General features: G+C 44.9%; 5 protein-coding genes across 5 annotated transcripts; 2 read left to right on the forward strand and 3 right to left on the reverse strand.

Annotated features, from left to right (window-relative positions):
• Window positions 1-3,520: 3,520 nt before the first annotated feature.
• N7462_005296 (uncharacterized protein) lies at window positions 3,521-5,706 on the reverse strand (the record flags this gene model as incomplete). Its single annotated transcript, XM_057077021.1, has 5 exons — window positions 3,521-4,533; window positions 4,613-4,834; window positions 4,912-5,097; window positions 5,172-5,370; window positions 5,440-5,706. The coding sequence occupies 5 exons, from the start codon at window positions 5,704-5,706 to the stop codon at window positions 3,521-3,523; spliced, it is 1,887 nt and encodes a 628-aa protein (XP_056936526.1).
• Window positions 5,707-6,799: 1,093 nt separating this feature from the next.
• Window positions 6,800-10,758, forward strand: N7462_005297 (uncharacterized protein; the record flags this gene model as incomplete). Its single annotated transcript, XM_057077022.1, has 8 exons — window positions 6,800-7,665; window positions 7,744-8,653; window positions 8,720-9,107; window positions 9,164-9,343; window positions 9,420-9,479; window positions 9,651-9,772; window positions 9,827-9,860; window positions 9,938-10,758. The coding sequence occupies 8 exons, from the start codon at window positions 6,800-6,802 to the stop codon at window positions 10,756-10,758; spliced, it is 3,381 nt and encodes a 1,126-aa protein (XP_056936527.1).
• Window positions 10,759-12,937: 2,179 nt separating this feature from the next.
• On the reverse strand, window positions 12,938-14,065 carry N7462_005298 (uncharacterized protein; the record flags this gene model as incomplete). The annotated part of the gene is made up of 1 exon (XM_057077023.1): window positions 12,938-14,065. One exon carries the CDS (start codon window positions 14,063-14,065, stop codon window positions 12,938-12,940), a length of 1,128 nt encoding a protein of 375 aa, XP_056936528.1.
• A 69-nt stretch (window positions 14,066-14,134) lies between these two features.
• On the reverse strand, window positions 14,135-14,449 carry N7462_005299 (uncharacterized protein; the record flags this gene model as incomplete). Its single annotated transcript, XM_057077024.1, has 1 exon — window positions 14,135-14,449. One exon carries the CDS (start codon window positions 14,447-14,449, stop codon window positions 14,135-14,137), a length of 315 nt encoding a protein of 104 aa, XP_056936529.1.
• Window positions 14,450-15,009: 560 nt separating this feature from the next.
• Window positions 15,010-16,518, forward strand: N7462_005300 (MFS transporter; the record flags this gene model as incomplete). Its single annotated transcript, XM_057077025.1, has 6 exons — window positions 15,010-15,185; window positions 15,235-15,806; window positions 15,870-16,062; window positions 16,117-16,189; window positions 16,237-16,291; window positions 16,349-16,518. The coding sequence occupies 6 exons, from the start codon at window positions 15,010-15,012 to the stop codon at window positions 16,516-16,518; spliced, it is 1,239 nt and encodes a 412-aa protein (XP_056936530.1).
• Between the last annotated feature and the right edge of the window lie 9,714 nt (window positions 16,519-26,232).

Consider the following 26,232-nt stretch of genomic DNA (forward strand, 5'->3'; position numbering starts at 1 on the left):
TAATATAATAGATTACATAGCAGAAGTTACTAGGAAACAGAAAAATAAAGGTGAGCTTACCCTTAGCAACGTTTAGCAATAGTATAATAGCGTTCAAAAGTATTTACCGGTCTCTACTTTCACTACCCTAATATTAAATATATATTTCTGTTACACCATATACTACACTACTATCTTTCTAGCTACATATTTCTAGTAAGAAAATTTAAATTCGGGTAGGGTTAGACTCGCTTAGTAACTACTAATATTTTATATAATAACCCTTAGCCCTCTATATAGCTTCTAATCTTCTTCCTACCCCTAAAATTAACCTATCTGTCATATGATATTGCAACATGAGGCTATTCCTAACTTTGTGCCTCAGGTGTCAGTTCGACACCTTACCGGTTAGGCTTCGTTATGACAGCCCTACTTCTCCCTAACATAGATGTATGACCTACTAAGGCCCTAAGGGTTCGGTGCCCTTCTATGAGGGATTCGTAAACCCCTCTTTCCTATAGATTTTGCTTACCTCTGTTATATATAGGCTGCGTGAGACTGTATATTATAATATGATCTATCGTCCTTGTTTTAGTTATATAGGAAAGTGTTGAAGCCTGTACATAAATTGAGGATTATAGAGAGATCTATGATAGCAAGAAATAGTGTTTTGCTTTCTATACTTGACGTTTATCTTCCTACCTAGTCGACAGGCTTTCTACCCTGTACAAGTAGTTATTCTCTAACAGGTTACAACCTGAGGATGCCAATTACATCAGTATCGGAACCTGCGTGGTTGTCAAATTGATAGCCTATCGATTAAAAGTCTCACAAATGCGTGCCAGAATCTGAAGTTGTTCACATTCGACAGCTTTGCCGGAGAAATCGATCAATAAAGCGACTACGAAGATATAGGTGACATCCAATTCAATGATGCCGATATGTACGAAGCTCTTCTAGAGCACAAGGACATTCTGGAGACATTACTCCTAAGTTTCGGCAGGAATTTCATCAACCTCAGGGATTGGCAAGATTCCCATCCTCTTAGTATTGAAATACGCTCTCTACGCAATTTTCAGAAACTTTGAGACATTCGTCTCGATCAAGCGATAGTTCCCGTCTACTCCCAATTGCCTCCTTCACTTACCAGATTGACTATCTCAGGCTGCAATTCCTCTGTTATCGATCTAGTTCAGAATATCACAAATGATTGCAAGGGGGATTGTAACCGCACTTTGTGGACTTTTTGTCGACTTTGAAAATTTGGCTGTCGATATCAGACAACTTGTCCCTGGTCAATCTATTTCAGCATATCAGACCCAGGAACAAGCGGAGCAGACTCTTGCGAACTTGTTCATAGGAAATAAAGTTTATTTCCGGACAAGGGAGTACGGATATCCTAGTGTAACTGAGGCTATTATTGGTGAAGATTAGAGATTCTCTTGATTATACCCATCACGATGAGCCTGCCTATAACTCCGGTAGCCAGGAAACCATAAACAGACTTGGGGGATATACGACAGCGGGGTTGATTTGATAGTCGACTTTCTGGATATTTCATACATCGCTCTATTCTGGGGAATCATTTTGAACTCCTATCTCCATTTACGAAGAATCCTCTACCAGGACACCATTAGAACGTTATGATGAAGAATAGGAAACGGATGATAGCGAATGGAGGGTGCAAGAGAAGAGCCCTATCGAAAGAATAGCATCCATCAAAATTCGACCACTTTGATCTGAGCTTTAGCGTAATAATGGGACAGTCGAAACACTCTTTGCTAGGATAGGATCATTGTGTACGGAGTAGTGGTATAATAATAAGTTACATGGTACAAACTTTGCCCATGAGCGTTGCCAAGGTAACTAGATCTTCAACACGTGACATTTCGAGTGAACCTACGGGGAGGGGCTCGGAGCTCGACTTTGAAATTTGACCGTCTTGATTTCTCCTTCTGATTATTATCAGCTACGCATGTGAATATAAGTACCATCAAACCTTCAATTTTGACTCCAAAGCCCCGGTGATCGTGCAATTCAGATCTTCGAGCTCTCGGGATATCCAAAGGAAAGATTATCCGATTGACTGTTGCATAATTCCCAGAGAACAGAAGTTTGAAGGGCAATCGACAATGCAGTACGCTCTATATAGACTTGCATGACCTGGTCAGGACCGACTCTGTGCAACTTTGGAGACAGCAGACAAACGTGCATATGTGCTGGTGCGCGCACCGAGGCCGGTTCATCTAAAGGGATTGACCCGGCGATACGAATACTGGTTAGGAAGGCCGATATGATTTGATGCTGACAATTCGCCTGTTAATTCGAGATGGCCTCGCAAGTTCCAGTATAGTTATCGTCAGCGCAGTGGCCGGCGTGGTATTCAAACTGAAGGGTTTTAGTCTCGGACGAATGGCACCGATATTATTTGTGAAGATACTCCAAATTGCCTCGTTTCAGCGTAAGACAAGCTTCGATATGGTTTCTAGTGTTGACAGGTTTTACTCATTCTGGTTTGATCACTTCGTTTAGTGTTTGATCCCAAGGTCAATTCACAATCACCCAAGGCCTAAAAAACCGCGGAGAGAAGACGCGTCAAAGTATATCCGACTTCTTTCTTGGATTTCTCGAATCTAAGAAAACACTCCATAGCTCGCTTACGTGAATTAGAAGTTGAATATACTAGCTGCTGGTCAACCTCCTTACCACTCATCTGATTATTGAGAGTTCTTCAAACAGTAAGTACGGTCATCTTCATTAAATGCTAGCAGCTAGACAAATTTTGGATACGCATCCTAATATTTAAAGAGACCGAAATACAGTTCATTCAGGGAAGCAAGGAGAGGAACACTAGTAAACGGATGTCTTGAATATCGATAGCAGGCGATTCAGCAAATACGCTGCCAGATTGATGCTAGTTCTAACGGATACCGCTATGGAAGCTACCGAGCGAGCATTTCCGGTTCCAGATTCTGAGCTAGACAAAATCTTGAAATTACATCCCTTGTCTGCAGCCCGTCATGGCATGTTTCTCGGAATACGGTCAGATTTCTACGCTTTGGACCTAGGCCACGGCAACTGACAAGGGCGGAAAGAGACATCACGAGTCACTCGGTGCCTGTGAAAACCTGGCGGCGTGATAGACATTCATCACTATCTTGGAAAACTCTGCGGCGAATTTCACTTTTGGATTTTTCATTCCTGTACGTGGAATTCATTCCTGCCGAAAATCGAAATTTGTTCAAACCCATTTGATAGGAAACGTAGCTAGCAAGCTCCTAATTAATGTTAATGATGCCTAGCAAACCTGTGGAGGTGTGGGCGAGAGGATTCGTAGGGATAAGGTTTTAATGATAGAAGACAGGTAAACAGACGTTTATGGGTATCTTAGAGCAAACTTTTTGGAGGGTATTGTGGAGAAAATATATCCGCTATCTGTTATTGTTTTTCACGAAATAAAGTTCTGACCTTGACTCTCTATTAACAACATTTATAGATACGTAATTGTTAAATATTAACCCTAATGCAATATGGAATATGATTAAAGATCGCCGTAACTGGTTTCCGACCATTCATCATCACTGTTGTCCTCGTCCTCGCCCTCACTTAATTTCTTTTCTGATCGTTCACGATTCTGTCGAAATCGCTCTATCGCTGCTCTAGTCTCTTTTTCGACGACGTCACGTCGTACACCGCACTGCCAACCATCGACATGATCTGGGAGATGCACTGTCATATTCGCTAGCTCATCAATCTGACAGTTCGGAAGGGGATCGGTAACCAGCAGCTTGATGATGAGGTGAGTCTGTTTACGAGCTGTATCATTGAGACGTTTGATAATCTTTTCGACTTCGTGCGTATTGCCTGACAGCCGTGAGAGCGAGTCCAGGATTAGAATTACTACCTGTCTCTCTGGCAGTAAAATCAGAATCTCCTCTAAAAGTCGCATGGCGCGTCCCGGCTTTTCTCGGACTCTGCTCGGGCGAAATTCTCTCTTCGTCAGCACTGATGCCAGGTTCACATCCAGATTTTCCTCCAGAATGAAATGGACGAGCTGGCCAATCAGACAATGCAGAATATCGATGGGACACTCAAGAGAAGATGGATTGGTAGTAAGCCTTCGACTGCCACAGAAGAAAGACATGACCGCCCAGCGGCAATGTGCAGTGCTGCTAGATTTCATCAATAGGACAAGCATAGCACTCGTCGCCGAAATGGGATTTATTAGGTTATCCGGAGCTGTCTCGGCAGTAATTTCCAGGGTGCTAGACTGGACACTGCCGAGCCAGCTCCCGAGACTTGGATCATTCAGAAGGTACTGCATCTGATCCTGCTCGTCGATGTCAAACCCGCCCATTTGGCTCAGGTTGTCGACTACTTGTGCATCAGAAGCGGGATCGTAATTTGGAAAAGCCGCCATCCAAGCATCAACTTGACGTTTGTTCTCGGACAGTAGAAAGTAGGGCGGCGGTGGTGTAAATACCGCCTCCTTTTCGTATGAAAGACTGGGCTCAAATCGCCCCGAAAAAATAGTGCCTATGTTTTCCTTGTTCACTGCAGTGTGAATGACACATCTATTAGAATGCCCATAGCAAAAGATTTGGATTAGATTCAAAGGTGTTAATTGCGTTACCTGTGCCATCTATTGCGCTGAATTGGGGACAGCTCGCGAATAGACGGTATAAAACATTGTAAAGGGTTATCTCCATCTGCTTCTCATTCGGATGATTGTGTTGACCCCTTTGGAGAACTTCTTCAATCGTTTTCTCGATTTTCCCCATGCTCGAAAGAGGGAGGAATTCTTCAATTGCCTTCTCAACTCTTCCTATGCTCGAAATGGTATCATTTGTATAACCTGTCAATGACAAAAGTGTGAGCCTGAAATGCAATTTGGTGTTTGTTAAGCAAAATTAGGGCGGGGTATGCTGTTACCATCTAGTCTTCGCTCCAAGATGTCAACCTTATTATTCAATCGTATATTGCCCTCTTCAATTCTTCCCATCCGAATTTGCGCACATATGTCGGCTTCGCTCAGGTATTCAGCAACGGCCTCATCCATATTTTTAAGTGTTTTTGGTATATCGGGCGCGTCGCTCCCGAACTTGCTCAGTACCTTGTCTGTTGCTAAGATTAACACCTTGCTACAATTCCGCTTGAGAGCAACCGAATCGACCGTAAAGGTAAAGACCGACCTTTGTTGCTCCTTGACAGTCGGTCCAGTATGCTGTGGAGCACCATAATGATCCGTAGCAACACCTGATCTTTGCAAGCATGCAGCTTCAGCGATTCAACATGCACCTCGCTTAATCGTTGAACTGCATTTAACTTCTTCGGGATATCCGCCAGAGCTGCATGGATACTGTTGCGCAAAGATTCATGCTCCTCCAGAGCCTAGGGGAAAAAATCAGTGAGCGGCGAAACTACGCAATCCTCTTTGATTCCGATGATGAGCAAACCTACCGTCAACACTAAGGTAAAGCCGGCTGCAATGGCCGGACCGTATGTTGGGACTATGTTCACGAGATTCTTCACGACATCTTTCTGTTTTACTGCCGCCCCTGTACATTTCCGGATGAATTGCCTACAGATCCGAAGGTTTTCATTTCCGGGGCCCTCATCACGGATAAGGTGACCCGTCAGTTGTAGCATATAGTTCATGTCCCAGGCATCCAAGTCTCGAATTTGATAGAGGTCCAGTTGCTTCATAATGCTTTTCTTACGTCGCATTTGGATGACGAGTTCTTGAAGCCTCTTCCATAGCTCTCGCAATTGCCTTTGGGAGGCTTGGTAATACTCCTCTTGGCTGGAAAAGAAGCGAAAAGCGATTAGATGTGAGAATCAAGAGCATATCCTCGGTTTACGAGCAAGAAGGGGGGGAGAGAACTCAAAATCAACTTGGTAAGGGGCTGAATTTACTTTGGAACCTGCTCCTTTCCGACAAAGGCGTCAAAAGCACTCACAAACTGTGGCCGAGTACCTTGACGCTGTTCTCCGGAGCTGGAGAAATGCTCCAAGAATGAAGGCCCCGCTCGAGTCTCCGTAAATTCGGCGGCGCAATTAGAGAGTACAGGAGACATCACTGCGGATGTTTAGGAGGTCGTAGATACTCAAAACTCGATCCTCTTCCAGGCCCTTCAGATCGTGTTTTAAAATGGAATGATCCGAGTTTAACAAGTTGAGGATAAAGAATAAAGACCCTCAGTGCTGCCGGGCGCGAAGGAAGAGGAGGGGGGGGGGGTGGTTGTCGGTTAGAGAACGGACACGTCCGCGTACTCCACTAAATAGCTAGACTGGTGGAAGGACCGATCGCCGCTTGGGTTTCTATTTTAGCGATTGCCGCTAATGCCCGACCTGGCACGAACGGGCGAACTCTGCATTAGTTTGGTTTCAAGACAGGGGATCCGGAGGGGCTTTCTTTGGGCGACTTGGGGGCTCGCGCATGATAAGCGGATTTAGTTCCCTCGATAGTAGGGCGCTAAGAGTGTAGCTGCATATTCCGAGGCGCGCGACAACCTTCAAAACGAGCTGTAATGGGTATAGCATAGAAAAATGCACTAGGGCCAGGAAGTTCGGTACTTCTGCAACGACGGGGTCACTGGGCTCCGCAATTTCGTCCGTGTGGACTAAAGCTCTGCAAAGCGCCGCCTATAAACCTGTGCCGCTGGATGGTCGACATAACTGTGCCGGCAAAGACTTCTCTACCCCCCCCCCCCCCCCCCCCAGATTTCCCAAATCACGGCAGGCATCTCAATCATTACCACTTGGCATTGTTTAACTGTGTTCTTCTTCGACGTCGACTGTACCGACGGAGTGATGAGCCATGACTTCCATGACTGTAACTCAGCCTCAACCTTCGGACGTCACCGCGGCTTCCTCTGTGAATACGGAAGACTGCATAGCCATGAACAAAGAAACAATTTCAACACCCGAGAAAGCAATTAATGAGAGCGGTGATGAGCTGGCAAGCGAAGACACGAGTACCAAAGATGCCACTGATGTTCCTGTGACGCCTGATGAAGAGACCGCGGGAGAGAAGGCTACAAGCGCCGATTCACCCTCAAAGAATGCTCAGAGCCCAGAAGAGCAGGACCTTCATCAGACATACCGCAAATTAATCAACGAAGTTGACCGATTCTACTTCCTTCCGGAAGACCAGTCCAAAGAAAACCTCGCAAACGGCATGGATGTGGCGCAGGTCCTCTTGAAATACCTACACTCGGTTGAAAGTCGTATGGCAGACCTCACCAAGCGTATCGGAACTGGGCAAGAGGACAAGAAGCAGGCGAATGAAGCAGAACAGGGGGTTCCTCCATCGCTCTCTTATCATTTCTTCCATGCGGATCGAGAGTTCAATCTCGACGGGGAGCTGGTCGGTAAAAACGATCGAATTTTAGCCCACTCGAACAACCAAGAGCCCCATACTCTCATCCGGGCCGTTTACTCATGGGCCGACAGCATAGCAAAGAACCCTCCTAACCTACCCGACGGGGAGCCCCCTCGTCCTGAGCATATCAATTTAATTGCACTGGGAATCTTCTCGGAGCCAATTGCCAAGTTCTTCGAGAAAGAGTTGGGTTTTGACAGTGTGTCCCATAATGTGGTACGCATTGGAGTTCCATTCCGACCTCTTCTTCGAAACTTGCAAGCCATTGAAAAGCACGCTGAGATGCTTCAGAAACGTTTCGCGTAAGTTTTGTCTGATCTTTGTAGTTTCTCCGCGTAAGAGATTAAGGGTCGACGCTGACAAACCTGTGGAATAATTAGCCCCAAGGAAACCCAGGATAGAGAAGATGCAGAGACTGCTAGCAAAGCGCAGCAGGAACAACAGGAGCAAGGGCAAAAGCAACAGATATCCGAGGCTAATGATATCTTGCCCTTCGCGGAGAGCCCCGGATTGGAGCCGATAGTAGAAGAATCCTATAACCAGGAAGAGGCCCTCGGACAATTCCAACTACTTTTGGAATTTGTAAACAATTACCTGAGCAGGCAGGTCAATCTTTATCACAGACTGAGCACTGGATATGGAGAAAAAGTCGCTTTCCCAGATCTTTGGATGCTCTTCGATACGGGGTCCACTATTTTCTGTCCGTCGCAGGAAGGTGGTGTCAAAGTTCATCCCGGTGGATACGAGGAGGAAATTCACACCACCCAGAGAAGGCATCTGCCGCAAGTGTATCGTGTGTCGGCCACCTCAGGAGGTATTCCTTTTTCCAAGAGCTTGGTCCCAAGGTATCGTGCATCGCAATCAGACTTTGATTATAACCAGGACATTGGCGAGGCATTGTTGCAACCCGACAAGCTCGGCTTGACAAAGTTGCTTAGTTTGAAAAGTCCTAATATGTCGTACTCTCGGAGACCCATTCACAACTATTCGCCACTTCACGTGATGTGCTTCTACATTGACTTTGATGGAGCCAACTTCGGTACAGTGACCGAAATCTTCGTTTTCAAACCTTACGAAGGAGAGACCGATATCAAAGGCCTGCAGGCATATCCATTGCAGTATCTGCAAGCAGGAGGGGTTCAGTCTCCAGGGGGAATTGACAATATATCGAAGGTCGGCAGTTCAATTTCGACCGATGCTCTCATCGAGCGCGGTCGAAAGTTCATCGACGTGACAGCAGTTACTCATATGTCCTATGATGGTCTCACTGTTGGAACGACACGGGAAGAGGTACGTCACAATGTAGAGATATTCCAAAGGAGAATTTGGACCTGGAGTTTAACCACTCTTGAGCAGATCAACAGCGAGATCATGATTGACTTCCGAACTGCACTGGACGAATATCGCGAATCTTTTCGCGGTTCTAAGGCTGTGGTCCCGCAATTCGCTGCATTGACAGCCTTCTGGCCGTGTCCAGCCACGGGGGAGTTCTACGAGTATTACTCCTGCACAGATGGTGTCTGGGGTGATATAGGAAATATCTCGGAGCTCTACCCTAGTTACCAAAAGAGGCAACGACAGGAGATGGAGTCCAAGATCAAGACTCTAATGGAAGAGTCGGGGTTCGAGAAAATGCATCACGCAAAAGACTTTGAGAGCCTGAAAGAGTACATGGAGAAAAATGATCTCATTCAACTTCTCCCTGGTGTGGTGCCAGGATATGCACTGCGAAATCGAAGATGGGGTAAATTTCAATCAAAAAATATCTTGCGGATCGATACTGACTCAGAGGTATAATAGTTCAACTTGATTTAAATCGACTGCGGTATATTAAGGCTGAGGATGGGTGGAATCGTCTTGTCCTACCTAAGGGCCATCGCGAGATCGTTCAGGCGATGGTCGAGACTCACGCTAGGGGCTCCAGGTCTTCGGTCGATAGCCGAGACGACAAAATGGAAATGGATCTTGTACATGGAAAAGGTATTTGCTGATACTCCCCACCGGGTAAACTGGACCAACTCGTTCCACTGACATTGAAATCTGTTTCCACCTGCAGGTAAGGGTTGCATCATTCTCCTTCACGGCGACCCAGGAGTTGGGAAGACATCGACGGCCGGTAAGCAATTGTATTACTTGAGAAAAAGCTTTCAATTCTGCTCTGAATCTGACACAAAAGCTGTAAGAATGCGTGGCTTCGTACACTAAGCGACCTTTATACCCGATCACCTGTGGTATGTACATGTGATAATTCTTCTAGTTCCGTGCAGATATACTAAACTTGCACTAGGCGACATCGGTTATGTTCCTGAGGCTGTCGAAAAGAACATGGAAGAGCACTTCAAGTTAGCCCGTAGATGGGGTTGTGTTCTTCTTCTCGACGAAGCGGATGTGTTTCTTGCTAAGCGTACTGTAAGTGCAAAGATATCTGCGTCAGTTTCAATTCCACTGAACAGCAATAAACAGAAAAATGACGTCAAACGAAACGGACTGGTGTCTGGTAAGCATCCCATTGTTTCATTCCGATGTTGCTCTTGCAGCCGTGTACATCGTGTGTTTCTAAGACTCGTAACGCAGTGTTTCTGAGGATTCTTGAGTACTACACTGGTATTCTCTTTCTTACCACCAATCGCGTCGGTGCCATTGACGACGCCTTCCGGTCACGACTCCATCTGACTCTGTATTATCCCAAACTGGACAAAAAACAAACTATTAGAATCTGGAAGACCAATCTCAAGCGCATTGAGTCGAATAACGAACAGCGGAAAAGCAATGGGCAATCCAGAATTGAATATGACAAGCGGAAGATCATCAAGTGGACGGAGCAAAATTGGGACGTCATGAGGTGGAACGGCCGACAGATCCGCAATGCCTTCCAGACAGCTATTGCGCTTGCCGAATTCAAAGCGGGGCAATCATTGAAGAAAGAATTGACATCTACGCCTCAGATACCGACTCTGCATCCAGACCTTTTCAAACTCATTGCCGAGGCATCTCTTCAGTTTAGCGATTATCTTCAGCAGACGCACGGCGGAGATGAAGAATACACTGCTGCTAGGGATCAAACCCGCGCCCCGGACTATGTACCTAGGAAGAAAGCAGTCATCAAGGACTTGGAGGACTCAGACGAAAGCAGCTCTGAATCGTCTTCTTCGTCCTCGTCGTCTTTGGATGAAAGCGACACCAACACTCTGGATTCCAGTACTAATTCCAGCAATTATTCGGGTTCAGACTCAGATGAGCTGAGCCGACCCACCAAAAAGGATAAGTCGAGGCATAAAGAAAAGATATCGGAGCCAGCGAAAGATAAGACACGGAAGGAAAGGAAAAAGAAAGACCGCAAGGAGAGGGAAAAATTGGAGAAAAAGAAGGCAAAGAAAGACCGGGAAGATCTATGAGGGCCTATGATCTTTTGACTCTTGTGAGCACCCCGTGATGAAGTTTGGGCAGATATTCGAAGTACATGTAACGCGAGTGTTGTAAAGCTTGCCGGAAATTAAGAAAGATCCAAGGGCGACCATGCCATGAGCTCTTGAAACAGGAATATCGGGCGCTCACTCGGCAAGAAATGGCAGACATGTACTCCATGGTATCTCAATTCCCAAGCACAATTTTGGCGACAATATATTCACTGCACTAGACAATCATATCGCGCATTGGAGACCCCCAGAGCTTTAGCGAGGGGGGAGAAGTTGTTGAGGAGAAACGACAAGCCTATGCTAGAGGGGAACCCTAAAAGCCCTACCAGCTCGAATATTTACCACTCCCTATTTCCCTCTGGCATAGGGTTCTGCAGATTCGTAAGATTAGCCTCAGAGCGTTGGATTCTGGAGTTGTGAAATATTACATTTAGTATAGTGTTTTGGGGGTGATCCGGACAGCCTGGTGATCCACTCGGGCGGGAATTACGTTATATGATCGGATGACTAATCTGTGTCTCGATCGACATACATTAATTCCTAATTAGGAAGTTATCCAACAGCATGACTGTAGGTTTACGCTTCCCTCCCCTTCCGGTCCCCCACCTCGTCTACCGAAGATTTCCTCCCGTAGGCCGCTGAAGGTAGGGCATGCGAGAAGGATGCGGCGGACCGATTGTGTCGCTCGTCCGCATTGGCAATCTCTGTTTGGTACATCCGGCATTCCTCTCTAGTAGAAGTATTGGCGGAGTTCTATCTTGCCAGTGCGCATTTGGACGATTATCGTGCTCAGGGCTCTATGTCGGTCCTGATGCACCCTTAAAACCTTCTTTGTTGATATTGGTGTTAGTTTATATAGCTTTCAGCCATGATAGCTTGATCTCCGGTCGTTTTCCTATCGGGTATTCACAAGTTCTTAGGTCCTTCTCTTTACGGCCGACTCTATAGTCTTGAGGTAGTCAAGCCTAGGCGCTGTATTATCAGTTATAACTTCTACTACTCTGCCTTAGTGGCCCTAGATCCGTCACTATCCTGTTACCTCTTTTGCTATCTAGTCTGTATGCTCGTTTCCCTCGACACCTATGTGCGCGGGTATATAGCGGAAATGAAGGTTCAATCCCGCCTTGCGCCCTTTGTTCAGCGCTATTATAATAGCTTCTAGGATGTACTGTCCTGACTGACTACCCGGATCTTTTAGTGCTTAAAGCATAGACTGGTTATCTGTGAAGATGACCGCGTGTTGCATTTGGCGCTAGACAATAATTCACTAGGGCTAGCAGGAACCCCTGTAGTTCCGCGACGTATATCGTTGACTCCGATTCTTGCCCTATATACGATAGGCGCGATATCTGATATTTCGGGCATATTGCGGCTGCTCCTACTGTATTATCGATCCTACTACTGTCAGTGTAGAGAGCTATAGGGTGCGGTACGCGGTTCAGTGTGGTTTGGTGTGTTTCTATCGCGGTCTCTACGTCCCTGTCGGTTATTACGTCTAGGGAGACCTAGAAATTTTCTAGGAAATCAACGTGACCGGAACGGAATGTTGTATTGCCTACTGTTGCTTGCCTATACGGTACGAAGGGATACTACGGGTGAGGCGAGAGGTGATGCACTACAGCTAAAATACAATAAAACTTGGTTGAATCCGGGATGATTTCAAATTAAAGAGGAACTAGTTACTGTATTTAGAAAAAGAGAAGGGTCTAGTAGCCCGGGGAGGAGCTAAAAAATACTCTACCTCGGCTCTTTCGTGACTTAGTTTTCTATAAATTACGCGCTAGACCACTAAACTTATTATCTTCTATACACCTCGCTATGTAGCTAATTCCACTCTCCTAGGACAACCACTTTCAGTCGCTGATCAAGGAGACCAACGATGATCTGGTGAGTTGAACAATCGCCTGAATTGTGGAGTCTTCACTGTGCGTTCTTCTGACGTTTACTTGCTCAAATAGCAAATAGATCCAACTGCAACTGCGGTACGAGAACCATCGAGTTAGTCGGAACAAGCAGCAAAGCGAGAAGATTCTAGCTGAGATCTCGTCTGAATAATATTGTAGCGGAAGCTCCCCGACATTTTCATCGTCGATTGGCGCGGAGCGCTCTAGCTCCGGCGTATACGATATACCATGTACTTAAGTAACCAAGCCCATCTTCAGATCCCTAGTCCTCGAACCACAACATCATTGCACCAGTTCAACACATCCAACACCTCTTCCTTAGCATGCCAAGCGTCGTTGTAAGCTGAGCTGAGTGTCAAAATCCCTTTCCAAGTGTCCAAGAACACCCCAAGTCCTGTTCCCAGCTCCTCTCCAGTAATCCAGGGATGGTCGACACTGAAACGTCCATAGTTGTGCTGTATGACCTTGTCGAGCACACCTATACTTGAAATGGAAGCTGACGGTGTCTCATTGCGCGGCAGAATTACGGGAGGCTCACTATCCGGGTAAGGCAATGTGCCCATTGCCCAGTAGGCTTGGACAAGTTTAATGTGCTCTTGATTGTCACGGATATCGATGTAGTAGTCACGAACATGCTTAGCAACGCGAAGGAATGTCTGCTGGCCAATCACAGTTTTCTTGGGAGCTCCCAGAGCAGGGACAGTGAGGTCGATAGCGAGGGACTTTCCAGAGACAGAGTGGTACACCGAGGCTGGGTGAGCCGATGTGCTGTAGGGGGCCTTGCAATGATGGCGCTCGTTGATCAAGGAGTAGTTGATATATCGCACTGTTCGCTCTGTTTTTTTTCGGTCCTGGAGATCTCCAACTGCTAGTGCAATTGCCGCATGGTATGCATGTGTAACGCTCAGCCCGAGACTCCGACATTTTTCCAATAGCTTCGCCGTTGTATTTGCGGGGACTGTAATCGCAACACGTTGGTGTTTTCCGGGAAGCGCAATGTGCTGTTGGAATGGTATGCTGGCTATTTCAATGCTCTTTTTTAACTGGGAGTTGTGCGCAAGAATTTCAAGCATGTGCTCTTCGCGCTCAGGGGTCAAGGCGGCTGGTATATCGGCTGCCACACGTAAGGGCGGGCTGAGATTCGTCCACTCATCTCCAAATTCAGGTAATGCACTGCCAGGCTGCTCATACTCCTCCGCAGCTGCAGCAAAAAGTTTATCGAAAAGAAGCAAGGTGCCCATGCCATCGATGATGTCATGATGCGAGCGGAAGACAAGATCGGCGCGGAGAGTTTGGTCGCTTGTTGCGGGGGCCTTGACCAGGAACAGCGTTGGCAAAGCAGGCACTGGGGGATCCGAGTTGCACCAGTCAAGGCCCGACATCCGCTCTGGTACAACTTGGAAGGTAGTATCAGCCCATTGGTGCAGAACTGCGCTGTTAGGGAAGGTCTCTTAGACCTTCTTGTATTTCTTCTCGGCTGAGTCGTATTGAACCCTGGAGCCAATGGTCGGGTGGTTGTATCGAAGGCGAATCCAGGCGTTCCTCAACGCTGCCTCAACCGCTTCTTCAACGTTCTCTAAGGCGGCACCTGGTGGTACCGGGATGGAAAAGCTAATAAACCCAGTCATGGCAAAGAAGACTCGTCCTGTTCCTTCATAGCCTTTCGCCAGAGCAGTGTAGAATTCCTCCACCTCGTCGATATCCCTCTCCCAGCGAGCGGGATGGGTACGCCGCCATTCAAAACGAGTGTATGCAGAGCTCGACATGGCGGATGTCCTTCAGAATCTTGCGGATGGAATGTAAGGGGGCTGTGCGATCGCTTGTTGTTGATCAGGCTGCCCGCTCTGTTGCTTTTCAATGTCACTGGACACTTCTGGAAAAGGCCAACTTCGGAGCCTCGGCCCGTCTTGCCACGAAAAGTGTGTCTTGGGTGGGCCCCAAAGGCGAATGACCTGCGGACGGAGCCCCCTCCGCCAGCGACGAACGGGGTCTACCTCACCTGCCTCATTAGGTATATCAACCAGCGCCCCACTTGTCCAGCGATCGGTTCACCACCAATCAGCAAGCCACGCAGAAATCTACCCCGGATCCACGTTATTGATGAATTCTCCCGAAGTTTAGCCGCCTACGAGCAATCCGTAAAGTGGTCGAGCATGCATCTGGAAGGGTTAGAAGAGCCCAATTAACCACGGCCGACTTGGCCGTGACTTTCTGGCCAGACCCAGTGAGTTAAGAACGAAGTCTCTAATCACAAATAGCACTCAAACTAGTTCATTATAAGTACTAGTTGGCCTTGCATGTGAGCTCCGTGGTGTCTGTCAGCACAATGGAGTCGATAGATGTGGCAGAACCGGAGGGCCCTCAGCCGCCCAAACTCGGGCTCAAGCTCACGAGTACTGGGTTGGCCTTCTTCGTGGCTGGTATCAATGATGGAAGCTTGGGACCGTTAATTCCCCGAATCCGTGAGGCGTGGCACATTTCTGAGGATAAAGTCGCTATCCTGTACGTGATGTTACCACTACCTTGATTGAGTACTGATCACCCAGCGTAGATATGCCGCGACCTTCTGCGGCTGGCTTGTGACCGCGCTCACCAACAGCTTTCTGTCGCAATACCTTGATCTCGGTATTTTCCTCACGATTGGGGCAGTCCTACAGATATTATCCCAGCTTCTCAGGGCCTGGGTTCCTCCGCTTCCCCTCTTCGCCATCACTTTCTTCCTCGCGAGTCTCGGCCAGGCATTCCAGGACACGCACGCTAATACATTCGTCGCATCTATCAAGACGAGCCATCGTGGGCTGGCATTTATTCATGCCATGTATATGGCAGGCTGTCTCGTATCGCCTTTTGTCGCGACAGCAATATCTTCCGCTGGCCCATTCAGTCAATGGAATCTCTTTTATATCCTGCCACTCGGACTTGGAGTCGCCAACTTGGCCCTTGCCCTGTATGCATTCCGCGACGTACTCGGGTTCAAGCGCGTGTCTGGGGAAACCGAGCAAGACGTACAATCACGGACCCGGAACGCCGTAGAAAACATGCAGAAGATCATGGCCTCACCTAGTGTGTGGGTCTTGAGTTTGTATTTCTTTTTCTTTCTCGGTGCGGTTATCACCGCTGGCAGTATGTGTCGCCCTTCCCAGTTCTGGTCTTAGCAGGAACAGGAAGAGCTGACTGACTTCTCAGGCTGGACTGTGGAATATCTGATTCAAGTCCGTGGCGGCGACCCCGATAACATGGGCTATGTTGCCGCGGGACTTTCTGGGGGAGGCTTACTGGGACGTTTGATATTAGCCGAGCCCACCTATCGCTTTGGGGAGCGTCGAATGATTCTCCTCTATGTGCTCCTCTGTCTTGCCCTGGAGCTCGTTTTCTGGCTGTATGCTCCCACCTGGCTATAATCGTCGTGGTGAACATGGCTAAACCAAATTAGAGTCCCTCACATTATCACTGCCGCCGTTGCGATCAGTCTTTTTGGTTTCTTTTCCGGCCCATTCCTTGCCAGGGTAAGGTCTAATCCCTGAAATAATTATGGGTTGGCTAATGTCAGAAGGGCGTGTCTGTAGCCTTTAAACTCATTGCAGCCGATATCCGATCATCTGCTCTCGGTGAGTAACCTCAAGCTTTTTCCCAGACCAAACTGTGTCACCACTGAGACAGCCCAGCCTTCATTTTTGTCCTTGGCCAGGTTGGAGGGTCTCTCTTCCCGGCCATTACAGGAAGTATTGCATCGCACAGTGGAGTTGCAGTCCTCCAACCTATGCTTGTTGGATTGCTGGGAGTTACCGGGGTGACGTGGTTCCTACTGCCCAAAACTACAGCCCATGAGGATTAGGGTTTGGAGAGAGAATCTATGATTTTGGTATCTGTCCGCGTGCGTTGCAACCTTCTCCAAGAGACCTAACCTACTGTCCAGGGGTTGGAAAAGTAGATAGCATAGTTTGTATATATGTCTGTAAATAGAGGCCTGTTACACACAGGCTCTAAGGCACAATGGAGGATTCTAGTAATTAAAAGCTAAATTCTAAGGCCTCTGTCTATTAGCACCACCAATGTTATTACCTCCTCCGCCTCCTAAATATTGAACCAGGGCGCTCAGTGGCAAGCCTGAGAATGCAGGCAGGATGAGATAGCTCAGCGAACTAGCGTGACTACGGCTCAGCAGGACCCTACTGAACTCTTAGTAGGGTCCTTAGGGAATTTCTGCCTGATTTCTGCCTGAACGTTTACCACCCCACTGAGCTTTTTTACCTTACCTTACCTTCCTCTTACTACTGTAGTGGGGAAATGGCCTACAAAGGGGGATCTCTAATTGGAGGATATCTTTCCGGTACACAGTCCTTACAGGATATAGCCTCAGTTCTCCAATAGGGAGATATATGAACTCTTACACTCTCTTTGCTCTATCTGCTTCTGCTTCCTATAGGGGAGGCTTCCTCCACTGTGGTGTGTGGTGGTTTGTATGCTGGTTTGTTGAGGCTATATCATCCTGCCTGCATTCTCAGGCTTGCCGCTGAGCGCCCTGGTTCACTACATACCTCACCCGAACCCCCGTTTTTACACCGTTTTCTTACAGCCCTGTAGCATGACGAATGTTTTTAAGCATGTAAGTCGCTATACTAACTAGCATACCCTTAACTCGAGCCTAGAAACTATCTACGTGTTACAGACCCTACCCCTAGGGTGCTAAATATGGACACGCCTAAACTAATCAGTTCAGTAATAAGGCGGTTAGAAGAGATTCTGCTAGGAATCTATCAAGAGGCTTAGGCTATAACACCTAAGGTCACGTGACGTCTAGTCTATTCAACGGAACGGACCTGTCCGTTAATAGGAAAGGTCCTATCGAGGAAACGGAAGAGCTAGATATATAAGGACACTCGTTTACCTATTTATTGTCATATAATATTGCAACATGAAGCTATTCCCAACTTCACGCCTTAGGTGTCAACTCGACACCTTATCGGTCAGGCTTCGTCATGACAGCCCCACTTCTCCCTAACAAGGATGCATGACCTACAAGACCCTAAGGGTTCGGTGCCCTTCCATTAGGGATTCGTGAACCCCTCTTCTCTGTAGCCTTTGCTTATCTCTGACATATAGGGGCCACGTCAGACCGCATATTATAATGTGATCCATTATCTTTGCTTGGTTATATAGGAAAAGTGTTGAAGCTTGTACATAAATTAAGGATTATAGAGAGATCCATGATAGCAAGAAACAGTGTTTTGCTTTCCTTACTTGACGTTTATCTTCCTACCTAGTCGACAGGCTTTCTACCCTGTACAAGTAGTTACTCCCTAACACTTATATTTAGTTCTTCGCGTTGATTTATATATTATTACTTATAGTTACACTTGAGACTTGCTAATCGACTATCTTTAGCAACTTAGATACTTCTATAGTATAATATAAGGATATACCCTATAACTAGGAGGAACACTTAGTATTTATTATATAACCAATTCGTCAACTAACTAGGCGCCCTTCAACTATATATATCTTCGGTCTACTCTATAGATCCGAGCCCGTATAAGGCTAGAGTAGGTAATAGTACGATTAGGAGATAGATCGTCGGAGCTTACGAGAGAGGTATATTACGATAACGCATATTTTACGTTAACTAGTTAGTACCGCGTAACACTAGTTAGGATACAAAATCCCTATTTCAGCTACGCTTGCCGCTGCTATCGTTGATATAGCCTCAAAGCTGGTATTAAACGATAGAGCGCGAAGTTATGTGTATTTTGAACTAGGTCTGGAGATCCTAGGACCTCTAGTTGACGAGATATCGCAAGAATTCTATTCTTCTAAGAGATAGTTACCGCGTTACTATGAATAGTAATTGTTAGGTATTGATTAGTAGCTTCTCCTATAGTCGCCAATATTAGTTTTCAACCGCTATTCCTACGCCCGCCTAGAACTAACAACTACTTAGTTACCACAAGTAGCCTAGTCTAGAGCTGACAAGTATATATTCCTACGCCCGCCTAGAACTAATAACTACTTAGTTACTACAAGTAGCCTAGTCTAGAGCTGACAAGTATATATTCCTACGCCCGCCTAGAACTAACAACTACTTAGTTACCACAAGTAGCCTAGTCTAGAGCTGACAAGTATATATTCCTACGCCCGCCTAGAACCAACAACTACTTAGTTACCACAAGTAGCCTAGTCTAGAGCTGACAAGTATATATTCCTACGCCCGCCTAGAACCAACAACTACTTAGTTACCACAAGTAGCCTAGTCTAGAGCTGACAAGTATATATTCCTACGCCCGCCTAGAACCAACAACTACTTAGTTACCACAAGTAGCCTAGTCTAGAGCTGACAAGTATATATTCCTACGCCCGCCTAGAACCAACAACTACTTAGTTACTACAAGTAGCCTAGTCTATAGCTGACAAGTATATACTCCTACGCCCGCCTAGAACCAACAACTACTTAGTTACTATAAGTAGCCTAGTCTATAGCTGACAAGTATATACTCCTACGCCCGCCTAGAGCTAACAACTACTAAGTATATTACTATAAGTAATATCTTAATATAGAGACTATTGTAAGCGTGGTTAAGGAACTTTTACTATATATATTGCAAGAAGCCTCCTCTAAATAGATATCTATATTTATCTTGATTTCTTTAATTCATAGAGCATTAAAGCAATTTAAATAGGACTTTATATATTACGACAATAACGAAGAGCTCTGCTGAATCAAAAGCGGCGCTACTATCAAACCTTAGGTATCAATATGTGGAAATGAAGGATAGCGGGCTCAAGTATATATCCACTTTTGATTCTTAGGACTAACTAGGAAAATATCTTTCGCACATACATCGACCAAAGCCGATATTATGCCTATATGAAAATTGCGGCAAGATATATTATTATCAGACTATATATGGAAAACATATTATGGAGATCCATATGGGAGAGTGGCGATAATCCGTATAGCTGTGGAATCGCCTACTAGGGAGGAATTCTATCGGTCAGGGAATTCTATCGGCCAGGGAATCTATTATTCAGGGAATCTATTGTTCAGGGAATCTATCGTTCAGGGAATCTATCGGTCAGCGAAATCTGGTGTATAGTCTCTACAGTGCTATTTTACTCTTACCAGTAAGATCGAGAAAGAGTACTCTTTTAATAGAGTAGCCTTAATTTACTATTCCCTTCTCCCTCCCTATTATCCTATTATATAATAATAGAACGTAATCGCTAGGCTAAACTTAGTAGCTTTAGTTAGCCTTCGTAAGCTGTTAAGAAAATTCGTAGTGTTAGAGAATTACTACTTATAGAAATTAGGGAGGATCTGATTTCTAGGAGGAAAGAAGCCTAGATTTTAAACCTATAAGAAGAGATAGGATAAAAGGTCTGTACCGCGTTTATTTACATTCTAAATTGCCGCCCTAGTGTTATAGAACCTACCCTAGGGTGCTAAAAATAGACACGCCTAAACTAATTAGTTTAGCAATAAGGCGGTTAGGATAGACTCCGCCGGGAGCCTATAGAGAGACTTAGGCAATAACACCTAACGTTACGTGATATTATAGCTAGAGCTATGATCGGAACATAGCCTAGGATATAAAGGACTAGATATATAAGGACGCTTATTTACCTACTATAGTATTCCCTCGGGAATAGTATACTATTATATACTTTTCGTCTATACGCCCTATAGTAAAGGCTCTAGGCGACTATAGCGACCTATTAGGATATTACGCTCTACTAGTAGGTCCCTACTAGCTAATCCGGTACTACCCCTAAAACCTATAATATAATCTATTATCTATCCTCTATCGCGCTCGATATTAGGAGGCGAAAAAGTAAAGCGTATTTAATACGCGACTAGACGCGTTTAGATAGTAGATTAGTAGGGAATATCCTCTCTATTTAACTATCGATATACTTTTATAATCCGGTGTATATAGATGCTTATATACGGGAGTTTCTGCTAGCAATTACCGCCTTTTATATACTATATCTACTATAACCTTACTAGTTTCTAATATTATACAACTTCCACCTAACGTCCGGACTATATATAGTAGCAAACTGTTACGCGCTACTAACTAGTTAACGTAATATATGCGTTATTATAACGTACCTCTCTCGTGATCTCCGATAATCTATCTCGCAATCGTACTATTGCCTGCTCTAGCCTTACACGGGCTCGGATCTATAGAGTAGACCGAAGACGTATATAGTTGAAGGGCGCCTAGTTAGTCGACCTAGTAGTTATATAATAACTACTAAGTGTTCCTCCTAGTTAGAGTATATCCTTATATTATACCGTGAAGGTATTACGTCTCTTAAAGATAGTCGAATATTAAGTTCAATTTGTAAGTAACAAATATAGCTCGTAGTAATAATAGGTAAATTAACGCGAAGAACTAAATATATATAGGTGAATAAGTGTCCTTATATATCTAATCCTTCCGTTATTCTAATAGGACCTTTCCTATTAACGGTTAGGTCCGTTCCGTTGAACGGAACGGATTATCACGTGATCCTATACTTAGGTGTTATAGCCTAAGCATCTCGATAGATTATTCGGCAGAATCTATCTAACCGCCTTGTTGCTGAACTGATTAGTTCAGGCGAGTCCATAATTAGCATCCTAGGGGGTGGGTCTGTAACACAAACCTAAACTAGGGCAATCTTCTACGGTTGTCCCTTAGGGGGAATAGAAAGCCTAGTTTCGTAAGGCTTCTAACCCTCTAAAAAAAGGTCCTCCCGGACGTAAGCGCTACTAACGGTATCTGATAGGAAACCTATGCTCTATCTAAGGGATCCTGATCAAATCCCTCGCGACCGAAGCCCCTAGGTTAGACTGAATACTCTACGTGTGCGTGTAAAAGGAAGCTATTCTACTATAGTATTCCCTCGGGAATAGTAGACTATTACACACTTTTCGTCCGTGCGCCCTATAGTTAAGGCTCTAGGCGACTATAGCGACCTAGTTAGCTATTACGCCCTACTAGTAGATCCTCTTGCGAGCTAATCTAGCGCGACCTCTAAAACCCCCTAATTTAATCTATCGTCTATCCTCTATCGCGCGCGATATTAGGAGGAGAAAAAGTAAAGCGTATTCTAGTACGTAGCTAGACGCGTTTATAGAGTAGGCTAGGAGGGAATATACTCTCTATTTAGCTATCGATAAAATCTTTATCCTATTAGCGACTTTCGCTATACTCGAATTATAACTATCGTATTCTACGATACTATCCCGCTATCTAGGATCTTTCCTAGAATAGCCTTACCTTCCTCTCTATCTCGACTAGGGGGAATATATAGCGATCTATACTCTCTAATAATATATAATCCTAACTAAGAGCTTCTAGGCTAGCGTTTACTTCTATAAAAAATATTAGATCCCTAGAAGCTAATAGGATAGCCTACTGTACTATTCCCTTGGGAATAGTCGACTATTCCACGCTTTTCGTCCGTGCGCCCTATAGTTAAGGCTCCGGGCGACTGTAGCGACCTAGTCGGCTATTACGCCCTACTAGTGGATCCTCGCGAGCTAATCTAGCGCGACCTCTAAAACCCCCTAATTTGATCTATCGTCTATCCTCTATCGCGCGCGATATTAGGAGGAGAAAAAGTAAAGCGCGTTCCGGCACGCGGCCGGACGCGTTTATAGAGTAGGCTAGGAGGGAATATCCTCTCTATTTAGCTATCGATAAAATCTTTATCTTATTAGCGACTTTCGCTATACTCGAATTATAACTATTGTATTCTACGATATTATCCTACTATCTAGGATCCTCCCCGGAATAGCCTTACCTTCCTCTCTATCTCGACTAGGGGGAATATATAGCGATCTATACTCTCTATCGATACGCGATCCTAACTAAGGGCTCCTAGGCTAGTGTTTACTTCCGTAAAAAATATTAGATCCCTAGAAGCTAATAGGACGGCCTCGATCTATATCTTTATTAGTATTACTTTAAGAGCGGAAGCCTCGCGACGTCTCGGCTGAATAGATCCCTATACTATCCCGCCCTCTAGACCCTACTAGGCTTCTAGTACTAGTAATACTCCTTCCTTAGTATCAGCCTTGATCTTATTGGATAGTATATTATAAAGATATATATCGTCGCGAGGCCCTCTATACGACCTAATCTCGAACTACTATATATAAGTATCTACCTATAGACCTAGACGAAAATAACCGCTATATAGTCTTACTAGACGATCCTCCCTAGCTAAAGCTCGAGCCTAATTAAGAGTAAGGATAGGTTATAGGCTTAGACCTTATCGATAATAAATCGTACCTTCCTTAATAACCTCCGGTAGCGAGAGTAGTAGTTCTAGACTAGTGATTAGCCCTATAATACCCTCTCCTATACCGGTCTCGATACCTACTAAGGCACCCGTCCGTAGCTCGACTATACTGGGTAGATTACTACCTACTAAGGAATTCTATAGGATATCCTTAAGCGGATAATACTCCTTCCCGATATATCGAGCGCTACCTATGGCCTTCGATTAGGCTCTTACTAAGAATAGGAGCTTACTAGCCTACCCTACGATAAAGATCGAATTAACCGGTTCCTCGCGGGCCTCGATCTTATTCTCGACTACTACGAAGAAATAATATAATATACCGGACGGGTAGTCTTAGCGTAGCTTAAGAGTTATTTCGCTACTAAGGTCTCGCCGCGGCTATTTTTATTCCTTAGAACCTAAGCAAGTCGGAGTCGCTACCGGCGGATATAGAAATAGTTTATAGCCTTTATTCTTCGCGCCTTTTGGCTTAGACTAGGAACCTACTAATAACTACTCCGGCTTAGGTTTCCCGCCTAGTACCTTTAGATCCTCGAGTAGATTTAGGCTGATTCCTACTAGGGGGTTACCTAGGACCTATTACACTAGTAGTCTACTATCGAGGTAGTTATCTATTAGAAAGCTCCCCCTAGTATAACAACTCGGAAGAACTCTCCCGTAGTCGATAGCGATAATAGCGTATATAACCTAAGCGATTTAGAGAGCGAAGACAACAAGGAGGACGATAGCCTAGGGAATATAGCTCTCCCTTCTACTCCGAACCTCCTATAAGCGCAATCCCTCCCGGATTATCTCGTAGAGACCCTATTTAAACTTTATATACTACTTATTATATAAGAATTCACCGAAGGGAGCCCGCTATCTAGCCTTCTTGTCTATTTTAGTAGGGTTCTTAGGATTAGTACCTAAGAGGCGTATTTTCTCCTAGCGAAGTAGTTTACCCTCTACCTCTCCGGCTTAATCTATATCTAACAGCTACTTTTCCTTAAGTATACCCTTCCCTACCGGGCGTATAGCTACCTCTACTAGCCTCGCCGGCCCTAGAAAGACCCCCTAACTCGACTATAGAAGATCCGGTATCGGTATATACTTCCCGGCTCGTTAATAGCGTTAGGGGAGTTATAGAACTTACGTACCTTTAGTAAACGCTAGGCAGCGCTTAATCCTCCGTTCTTCTTTTATTACTAGAGCCCCGACGGTAATATAGTTACGTTAGAGAATATTTCTATTACTCTTAGTACGTTCCGTATACGCTCCTAGCGTACTTTATTTGATAGTCCTACGCTCTCTACAATACTCTCTTACTAGGGATCCCCTCTACTATTAATCTTAGTACTATCTACGACTCTATAGTAAATAACCGGACTAGCTAATCGTTTATTACCTACCCTACTAATTATCTTTAGGAAGCGTACCTCCGACTAGCCGAGCGGGCTATAAGTAGAAGTCTATTCGGGTTAATCTACGAAGGCGTCTAGCAGCTAGAGGCTATATATCAGTACCTTCTATAGTATAACTAGCTCTTAGATTATATCTTAGGGATCCTTATAACTACTAGTAGATAGATACCTTAGCTTAAAGAGCTAGTAGGGATCGAATACGTGAATAGTGTATTCTTAGAGCGCGCGATCTATATCTACCGCGGCTAGCTAATCTACCTAACGCGATATAGTAAGAGTAAACGCTCCCGCGATCGCGAGTTCCTAGTCGCTCGATTTCTATCTACCTATACTAGCTATATTCTCTATCTCTACCTTATCTATATACAACTATTCGCTAAGCTACTCTACTAGGGAAAAACAAGGATCTATTACTATACCTTATAGTATGGATAGCTTCCTATTCCGAACCCTCTCGACCGGAAAGCGTTAGTAATTAAGCTACCTCTACTAAGTCCTTACCGACGCTATAAGCAAGGTTTAGTCCTACTAGGTCTATCCGCGCTAGTATCGATAGATCTCTATTGCCATAACTAAGAAATACGTTTAGATAGCGGATATCTATATTAACTAACTTAACGATATAAGTACCTAAGCGAATACCGAGGTAGCCTTTACCTAGTAGAGTAGGTATCGTCCCTTATAGCGGGACTAGATATATGGTCTAGATAGTGTCTTTCTAACTAAGCTCTAGCCGGTGCTTCTCTAGGCGTATAAGAGGGTATCTTACGTATAGTATAACTTCTTATATCTTCTAAGCAGCGCTATAGTTCTACTATCGAAAAATGGGTCGGATACCCCTATAGAGCTAGCCTTTATACCGAAGCCCTTTAAGGAGCCCTCGAATAAACGGCCTTTAGAAACCCCGCTAGTTATATCTCCTATAAAGCGGCCGCGACTAGACGAGATTTAAGTTACGCCGCTAACGGAAACTAGAAGAGAAGAATAGCTGTTGTATCTATAGTTTCTACTAAGGTTCCGAGTTATCCTTTATACTATCTATAGAGGATACTACACACGTAATAATATAGCACGATATCTGCGATAGGAATACTATATCCTAATAGTCTATCAGCGTAAAATACTTGCTCGCCTGGAGCTAGAGGGGTCCGTATTTACTACGAGACTAGAAGATACTATTTATCTACCCAATAGAGACGTCGCGATCGTAGGGCTACTAATCTATAATAGACTTATTTACTATATAGACGGGTGCCTAATAAGGGGTAAGAACGAATCCTAGATACGATAATACTATAACGCCTAATATAAGTAGTTCGTAAAGACGATAGGTTACCTACTATAGCGCTAGGCCTACCTATAAATATTATTTAGATAAAATAGTTATCTTAAGTACTTTACTATTATAAAATAGTAGTAGGTAGTAAGTTATTAGAGAGTAGGTCGCGGTTATAGTAGAGAGCGTAGATAAAAGGTTAGACTTATATCGATACGAAAGTATAGAGCCTTTAGTATACTATAATAAAGCAGAACCCCTATATCTCTATACTAAGTAGTAGAAATTAACGTACGATAAATTTCTAACTATAGTTAATAACTAATTCTATACTAAGGCCTTACTCTACTATCTTAATAACCTATACGGCCCTTTTCTAACCGCGGTTAAAAAAATCTCTTCTATAGAGGAATCCTAAGTGTAGTAGAGTAGGCTTAGGAGATATATATATATTACGAGGAATCCTATAATAGCCGAAACGGAGACGCGCGGATTTCTAACCCCGGTTAAAATTATTTTAACTTGCACGTTCTAGGCCGTTAACTACTATTAATTTCTAACTACGGTTAGAATCTAGGAG

This window comes from Penicillium macrosclerotiorum (genome assembly GCF_028827735.1).
Source record: "Penicillium macrosclerotiorum strain IBT 26536 chromosome Unknown utg000003l_segment0_segment0, whole genome shotgun sequence".
Lineage (NCBI taxonomy): Eukaryota > Fungi > Ascomycota > Eurotiomycetes > Eurotiales > Aspergillaceae > Penicillium > Penicillium macrosclerotiorum.